The sequence below is a fragment of the Aptenodytes forsteri genome, unplaced genomic scaffold, assembly GCF_000699145.1.
Source record: "Aptenodytes forsteri isolate BGI_AS27 unplaced genomic scaffold, ASM69914v1 Scaffold115, whole genome shotgun sequence".
NCBI classification, from domain to species: Eukaryota; Metazoa; Chordata; class Aves; order Sphenisciformes; family Spheniscidae; genus Aptenodytes; species Aptenodytes forsteri.
Genome location: NW_008795319.1, coordinates 2,583,202 through 2,592,575, shown reverse-complemented (window position 1 = coordinate 2,592,575; position 9,374 = coordinate 2,583,202). Strand labels below are relative to the sequence as shown.

The 9,374-nt window shown below is 40.9% G+C and overlaps 1 protein-coding gene across 1 annotated transcript in view; it reads left to right on the top strand.

Moving 5' to 3' along the window:
• The first annotated feature begins 3,145 nt into the window (after positions 1 to 3,145).
• GFRAL (GDNF family receptor alpha like) overlaps positions 3,146 to 9,374 on the top strand; it is a 29,419-nt gene continuing 23,190 nt past the window's right edge. Inside the window, exon 1 of the mRNA XM_019472187.1 lies at positions 3,146 to 3,272. Within this exon, the coding sequence (XP_019327732.1) occupies positions 3,146 to 3,272 (127 nt within the window). The remainder of the gene's footprint in view (positions 3,273 to 9,374) is intronic.

Below are 9,374 nucleotides of genomic sequence, written 5' to 3'. Positions count from 1 at the left end.
GGGCTCTGAAGCAGGAGGTGAGGCAGGGTAGCAGCGCCAGCACTGATAAGAAGTTGAACCGGCGAGGAGACCCACAAATGGGACGCCTTGTCTAAATAAACAGCCACTTGTTTGCTAAGCGGAAAGCGTTTAGTGCTGGCAGTGCTACGCAGAGGGCTACTCTCATTCCCCTTTGGGTCTGAGTGGAGAAAAAGGGAAAATCAACACAGCTGGAACAGAAGGAATGGGTAGAAGAGAATACATTGAAACAAATATATTTTAATTTCTTTTATTCTCCTTTTCCCCTCTCTACATATTGTAGACATGCTGCTTCTCTCTTTAACATCCCACTACTCTAAGCTCATATTCCACTGTTAAAAACATTCTGTAGGTAGTTCTGCTCCAGGTTTTGTTAGAATAAAGTTGTCCTTTATCACTTTTCAACTATATTCAAACTATATTCAACTATAGTTTGCCTTTCTCCTTTGGAGCTAGCTATCTTGCTGCTCTTGCAGTTGGCTAGAAACCACAGCTTGGTTTCTCATTCTTCATTATTATCTGCCAGACAATAATTCTGCAATCTTGGGAGAGACACTGTAATTCCTCCGTTCCTCAGTTCCCAATCTGCAAAATGAAGGTGCTAAAATGTCCTCTTTTTCCCCCTTTTCCCCCCTTTTCCTTTTAGATACCAAATTCTTCAGAACAGGGAATTTTACACCTACCCAGTGAATCAATAGACACCTGTACAAAAATACAGACACCTGTAGAAATCTAAATTTATGGATCTTCATATCGAAATGGATCCCTCTAAGAGTTTTAGCTACAAACTAACTCTTAAATGCCCGGAACTCTTCTGAGTAAAAAACAGTTGCTGAGTACTCCAAACACTAGAGTAAATAACTAAAGTGAATGACTAAAGTAATGGCTGCCAATTTAAGCAATTGTATAAGCTACAGTGCACTGGATTCTAAAATCACTTAGGCCAGTTTGTTTCATGTAGACTTGCCGCAGTATGCCCCCTGTGTACTGCTGAGGAAACAAAAGACCCATCCATAGGATGTCATTAGACCTGGAGAAGCCCTTTCTTAGGTTGAATTAGCTTCAGTCATAGATTATGCCACTCGGCTCTTTATTTTGCAAAAGCATCTCCTTTTTGCGGGCACAGTTTCCAGGTGGGCTCGAAATAAACACACTCTGAAATAATCCTTACAAAGGAGCAGGAGCTGCTAATTGGCTGTTTAATCAGTCCTACTTTGACTATTCATTTTCAGCCACTGGTTCTGAAGATATGTCTTAACAGTGGGCAGACAGCACAGAGTTTTTGTGCTGCAGATCCTAATCAGATGCGTAAATCTTCTGTCGTGTTAGTACCTACAAAATAGGTAAATGGTCATCCAGCAAAACATCCTTTCTTAAAAAGTTCCTGGGTCTGTAATTTTGTATTGTCTTATATATACAGTCATTTTCACCTGTAAGGTATATGGCAGCCTTTTTTTCTCTGTCATCTGAATAAATAGTGAGTAATTTCACAATTAGAAAGAACTTTTGGAGACAGTCCCAGGACTAAAATGTTGTCATGATAAGCCAAAATTGTCCCTTTGGATGGGCCAGCTGCACATTCCTCAATGTCAAGGGGCAGGAGCCGTTGCTATCGATCAGTCTGCCAGGCTGACTGACAGAAGCAGCCTAAAAGAGTGTTTCAGGCTGGAAATCACTGATCTCACAACCAACCCTGCACAGATTTGAGAATTGGCAGGAATATGCACAACTGGGAAAGGATTAGCACCAGCTTCATTCACCTTCTTATGGTAAGCACATGTGGCCTCTTCTGTGTCTCTGAGGCACACTAGATGCTATTGCGCCTGTCAGTTATAAAGTATTAAATGTTGCTTCATCTTTATCAACATGCGTCCAGAAAGTGTTCCCTACAGCAGTGCTGATATCACAGGTATGCATCATTTCCAGAAGGGATGGCATCACCTCTAAACAGTAGTGGCTCTTTAAGATTATTAAGAGCAATATTTGATATTTCATTTCTTATTTCTCAAATGTATCATTGGAAACATTTCATTTCTCTGGATAGAGTCTGGACAAGTCCTGAGGGAATATTTCATGCCTCTTGCAGATGATGTTTAAGGATTTAAACAGTGCTGGAAGTTCCTCGAATTCCATATGACTTTGCCTGAACATAAAGGAAAAAAAAGGAGATTTGGTCTAGGAGATGCTGTGTCCTTCAATACCTAAGGAAAACACTCCCATCAGGTGTTCAGCAGCTAGTTTGATAAGGCCTGAAATCAGCATCTGAAACTTAATTATAAAGAAAATTAAGACAAATGGTTACAAATTAGAGGTTGTGTTACCATGGGAATGTTGATGAAAGAGCTACACCCCAATTGATTTGTCTTTTCTTAGCAAGGCAATTTAATTTTCTACTGATAAGCCAGAGGTGGTGCTGATTTAAAATTCTTTACCTTGAAACCTCCACATCAGTCTTCAGTTTCAGAACTTTTTAATACAATTAACATGGCCTTTAGGTTCAGTGCACCGAACTTTTAACTTTTTAATACAATTAACATGGCCTTTAGGTTCAGTGCACTCAGGGAAAAGACATAAAATTGGGGTTTTTTTCAAGAAATGATGCATCTGTGAAGTAAAACAAAGAGGGTGAAGAGTACTGTATTATGAAATAAAATCTCATTTATTATATAACAGTTGTGTAGCTGTCAAATCTCCTTCACATCTATTCATAGGAATTCCTGTGTAGTCTCTAGCTTGACGAAATTGCAGTCCAAATAAAATGCTGTTTCCTCTGAATATTATACTGTCTTCCTTTCTGTAATTTATTATGGATCTCAGAATTGCAGTCATTTCTATATATCCATGGACAGATGTCATATATAGCTATGGTTGATGTTATAATACTGGGGTAAAAACAATACAAAATATGCCACACTGCAACTTTGAAAATTTAAAATTTAAACTTATTTTTCCAGTTGCGAAACTGAGGAAAAATTTTATTCTGTTAAAAAGCATCTTGGTAGAAAATTTGAATCTATAGTTAAACTACAGTAAATTATGTTGTTATAATCTAAGTGTAAATGAAAAATCTCAGTACAATATCTGTTGTATTAAATAGTCATTATATTCTGTTTTTACAGTGTTGTTCATGTACTTCACAAGTATATCTACTGCTCAGACTACTGACTGTCTGCACTTGAGGGAGCAATGTATAAATGATGCAAATGGATGTAAGAGTGTCTGGAATGTTGTTGAAGATGTCTGCAATATTTCAGGTAATTCTTTATGGTGTACACAGGTTTATTTTGAATTGCTGAATGGTTGCATATTCATAGTTTATCATAATATTGCTGTGGTAACTGAATGAAGTCAATGAGATTTCAAAGAGAAAATGACGGCAGAAGACAGTCAACTTCTGAAATCCTTGACAGTAGCCAATACTGTTTTTAGTTACAGTCACACTGTCACTTCAATAAGGTGATAAATGAAATTTCTGGACCATGAACAAAGTCAGAGTCTGAACCAACTCAAGAAGTCTGAATTCAGCAGAAATTATGCTCTTGTGGGATCCTGTTAAACAAAGCCAGCATGCAGCTGGGAAAAAGTTTCAACCTTGTTTTCCATAATTTGGAGGAGTTGATCTGCCCCATCCCTGGAAGTGTTCAAGGCCAGGTTAGATGAGGCTTTGAGCAACCTGATCTAGTGGAAGGTGTCCCTGCCTATGGCAGGGGGGGTGGGGCTAGATGATCTTTAAGGTCCCTTCCAACCCAAACCATTCTGTGATTCTGTGATCTATGATCTCACACGACACCCATAACAATGTAGTGGTTAGAGTAAGTTTCAAATATTGTATTAGAATAAGAAACAAATCAAATAAAGCATGCCTCAAAGAAAGTTGTGTTGTAGGGAGGCTCATTGTATTTATTCAGTGAATAGTACCTACATGTCAGAGTGATTCACATGCAGGGAGTGATGGTACGATAAAGTGCAGGTTACGATGTGACTAAGCCTCCTTGAACTGTTAAACAGATTCTCACATAAATGAAAGCAGAAAATCGGTCTCTGTCTCTATTTATTGCACTTCCAATGCTTGGTGCATCATTCCCAAGTAAAGTATGTTTTAAGTGGGGGAAGACCAGATATTATACATTTGACCTGAAACTCATCCTAATCTCTGTTGTCGTTCAGATGAAAACGTCCCTTTCTCTGAAGGCCTATTATCTTCTTGAACAAATCTTGGGTGTCAGTCACCATGTCTCTCTTACTTTAAATCCCCCCAAGACCTTGCTGTTAAATGTTGAGTATTCACTTGCCAGGTGCTGTGAATATGGAAGGGAGAAGAAGCGTGGCAGTACAGTGTGGTAGTGTCATTAGACCAAGCTAATAATGACACTTTTGTTGACTGATAAATGTCAAGGGCCTTGATCTGCCAAGGCTACATCAATACTAGCAAATAAAATGGGCCAGGGACTATTTTCTGGCCCTGAGTTCAACTGTCATGGGGCAGCATGTATCCATGCAACTAAACTGTCTTACACCCACGCTGGCTGCACAAAACTGCCTTTTGGGAGTGACTCCAGCCCCACGCTATCTTCACAGTCTAGACGGCTCAGTCCGGACCGGGTACTATGCAAAAGTGCAGCACTATAGACAGTAACTTGCCATTAGCCTAGCCCATGCCTTGGTCCTGTTCATAAATGCAGCCAAGGGTATTTAGGTACATAACTGCCATTTCTAGCAACTTAATTCCATAAGGCAGGTTCTCTGTCACTGGGAATCAGAGGTCTCTATATCTCCATGGAAACCTCCCTTCTCCTTATATTGACATTATTTGAAAAAAACAGCCATGTCCTGATGCCATAATGTGTTCTGAGCCTCAGCTGCAGCAGAGTTGATAAAATGAATGTCCCTGTGCCTGTCTTGATGTCAGGACCCAGCCTCACATTTGGTCTGTGTGGGAAGCCAGGCAGCAGAAGATGCTGCCTGACTTCATGGTCAATAGCCCATTGCTAGAACATTCACCTGCAGTGTGAGCTACCTGAATGCCTCTGTCTGTCTGATTTGTTGCAGAGATTTGAAACCGAGTGTCCCAAATCACAAGGCAGTATTCAGAATAATTAGAGCAGAAAATTCTCTGAGGGGTCCTTCTTAGTGTGTCCTGTTCCAGAGGCGTACCTGCTTTGCATAGAATGGCTGAATACTTTTAAGAACAGAGTAAATGAAAAATACATGATAACCTAATGGTTACAACAGTCCCCAAAGGACCTGGGTTTCAGCTCATGTTCTATTGAGTTTTTAAATATTTTGTGTGAAGTGGAACAGTTTCAAAATATATGGCTGCTGTCTGAAAAAAATGTGTTGGAATATGCAGTATTTTCAGGCTCAAGACAGTGACCTAAAGATGAGTTCTCTAGAACCAAACCTCTTCCCCAAATCAGAAGTAGTTGAATTTGCTTCTCTCACATCATTCACAAAGGTGTTCGCACCAAGACTACTTGCCATAAAGATCAGGATTTGTACTGTAGCCTATTCTTCATCATACCCTGCAACCAGAGGAAGTGGGCCAGCATGATGACTTCTGTGGTCTGCCCTTTGGATTTGTTGCATTGGCCCATAATATGCCATTTCCCTCACTTAATGTCATATGTGCTTATTCACTCATATTAATGGTTTGTAACTGGGTCAGAAAAACCTTCTGCAAATAAACTCTTCTTGTGATTGCTTGTTTGTTTTTGCATCTGTATATTTCCTGAGGATAATAGCCTTTGGCAAGGACTCTCCAGCATTGCAGGGCACTCAGATATTGCGTTTGGTCTAGGACAAATTATTCTAAATGTGGTTGTTATGTGCCATGACCCCAGAGGGTGTAAACCCACAGTCAGACAGCTGATGGTACCTCTCAGAGAGCCCACAGAAACAGCGACAGAAAATCTACCAGCAACATTATTAGTAAGAATAACATTATACTATCTGTCAAAAGTACTCTACATGTGCAAGACTAAAAACTTCATGAATGAGCTGTATGAATGGAAATAGCCCTTCAGTGCTGAGCAGGAGCATGTTAGTTGGAGGCAACAGGCGATGGGGCAAATATGCCTTTTGCTAATTTCTTTAAGAAAAACCTAACTACAAATTATAATTATACTCCTCTTCTGAGTTCAATAACTCAGTACCTCAGGCTGTAACCTCTGAGCTAAATGTGTGCATTATCAGGACCTCTGCCTTTTGTTCTTCAGAGCAGGTCTGGGGGTACCCTTCAGATGACTGCCTAAGTCACTCCTTTCTCTGTGAAACTGTCCATCACTGCTCCCCTAGTACTACAGCAGCATTTTCAGAGTCTCAGTTTATAGCCCTCTGAGTCCGATTCTTCTTTCACTTCCTTTTCTGTGCCAAAATACATTGAAAAAAAGGGGGTGAAAATGTCTGAGTCACCTTCCAGATCAGGATGGAAAAGACTGAAATATTTAATTTGGATGGAATCAAAAGTTTTCACTTTGAAAATGTCAGAAATGTTTCATCACTGCGGAATGAAGATTTTAAAGTTTGGATTTTGCTGGGTTTTTCTTCTTTTAGTTCACTGATTAAAAAAAAACACAGAAATTTCTGAGCTCTGATTTAACCATGAGTATACATTTTCTTAATTTTTCAGAACTGGAAACATCTGGGTTCAAAAGAAAAAAACCAATCTCAGATTGCTCAAATATTAAGGAATCACATTTTGAATTAGTTTTGGAAGTAGAGTTTATTTTTCTTTGAGAAACAGGATCATTGAGGTTGGAAGGGATCTCTGGAGATCTAGTCCACACCCCGCCCCTGCTCAGGCAGGGTCAACTGCAGGCTGTCTTCCAGGACTTGGATTTTTAATGTCTGCAATGATGGAGGCACCAAAACCCCTCTGGGCAACCTCTTCCACTGTTAGATCACCCTTGTATTAAAAAAGTTTTTTCTGACCTTTAAATGGAATTTCTTTACTTCAGTTTGTACCTGTTGTCCTGTCACTGGATACCACTGAGGAGTCTGTCCCTGCCTTATTCACCACCCTCCCATCAGGTATTTATACACACAGATATGTGTATTGGTACGCCTCTGAGCCTTCTCTCCTCCAGGCTGAGCAATCCCAGCTCTCTCAGCCTCTCCTCATAGGACAGATGCTCCAGTCCATTAATCACATTTGTAGCACTTTGCAGGAGCCACTGCAGTATGCCCATGTCCCTCTTGTCCTCAGGAGCCCAGCACTGGACACAGCACTCCAGATGTGGTCTCACCAGTGTTAGAGGGGAAAACCCAGTACTTTCCTCTGCAGTCTTCAGATGTAATTCCCACTGAGATGACTGAAGAGCTGGCTGCACAAGAACAGAGATTATCACCCTGGAAGTGTCAGCTTCTGCTCTGTCATGCTTCTATCTGTGGTCCCATGTACATAAATTATGTACATATAAATAAATCAAATTATGAATAATGGCTGCCAAGCATTAGGTCAGAGAGCATTTTTCGTAAATGCCTTGGAAGCATATGTATAAGCTAAAATATATTACCTAGAACTAATCAATGGTAAAGCAACAATAATTGAAAACCAGCAATAAAATATTTTCTGCTGTTCATCACAGCTGAATCAACATAGTGTACAAACAGACCAATACTGATAATAGATTATTTCTACACAGCTTTCAAGAGGCCAGGCACGGGAACCCCATAAATCTGATGTGCTTCCCGATTCTGTCTATGCCCTTTCTATGTTCATAGCCCCACAACCTACCTCTCACTCCCTGGTTGTCAGCTGCTGTGATTCAGTGCAGTGTGTTCACCGTGCACAGGGCCACTCTAAACACAGTCCCCTGTACCTGACTCCTAACCACAACTTGTTAGTGTCATGAAGACAGATGAGCTAAGTGAGGCTGGGGCACTACATAAAATATACTGGGATTTGTGTTTCCTATTCTTCTACCTCTACTCACCTCCACCCTTGAAGTGTCCTCAGGACCTTGAATAAGACAGTCATACATTTTGTAAATTAGCTAATTTTTACACAAGCCCCTCCTGATCTTTGTTGCTCTTTTTCTACCCCTGGAATTTGTCCTCATGAAATTGTCTTCTGAAATTATTTTATTATCCCTTACTCACTTGATAAAATATAGAGTAGAATATCCACCTACCCATCTCCATAGGCCTCCATAGTTCCCATGTCACCACATACTTTCCACCCTACCTTTATGGTCAGGGAGTGTCTTATGTCTATGACCTTCAGTGGATCTCCTGAGCTCCTTGGCTACTGAAAAAGAAAGAAATGTGAGGGCTAAGGGTCAGGGTCATGCTCTATTTCTAAAAATGCAGAAGGCAAGTTGGAGATGGGGTTGGAGAGATACAGGCAAGCCCAGGCACCATCACCTCCTCCTTCGCTGATACAAGAGGTGAAGTGGGAACAGAGGCTGGGAACTGTAGCCCTTGCTGGTCTGCAACATCCCCCTGTAGCAGTGCACATTTTAATACATGCCCAAACCCTCCTTAGTCAGCAACGGCAACTGGAGAAAGGGCAATGCAGACACTGTTTGAAAAAGGATTTTGGGGTGGCAGGGTGGGGATGTGCACTCTGGAATAGCTGATACTCATTCCTTCAGGCACAGGCAAAATGCACTGTTTCCTCTTGCAGGCCTTTGCCTAGACTGCCTTCTGCTGCTATTTGTGCCAACAACATATAAATGACATTAAAACTCTAATCACATTAAAGCTTGTCCATGGCAGTGGTGACACATGGCTGCTAGCTTTGCATTTTTACTAGAGCACACGGCCTCTGCTGCTCCATGCTAGTCACCAGGGAAGCAGCAAAGCAGGAAACCAGACGTCACCATTGACAGGGCAGAGACAATAGCATATGTACTCAGTGGATTAAAACCAATCCTCATGCTGCCTCGTGACCAGCCTGGATCTTGTGAGCCACGTACTCCTTATGCTACATATTGCCAGATACTTAATATCCATGAAGCAAAGAGAGGAAATATGCTGGTTTGAGGACCTGTGTACCTGTTTTGACAAGGTAGACCATGGCTTTCACAAAATAAAACTTTCTTAAATGGTGTTAAACTGCTTCTTATGTAACTTTCTTAAGTAACTTGTAAAGGAAATATGCTGGTTTGAGGACCTGTGTACCTGTTTTGACAAGGTAGACCATGGCTTTCACAAAATAAAACTTTCTTAAATGGTGTTAAACTGCTTCTTATGTAACTTTCTTAAGTAACTTGTAACCAGGCAAAAACGCCAGGAGGCCTGCAGGGATGAACAAGGAGCTCCTGGACAAACTCAAACACAAAAAGGAAGCCTACAGAGGGTGGAAGCAAGGACAGGTAGCCTGGGAGGAATACAGGGAAATTGTCCGAGCAGCC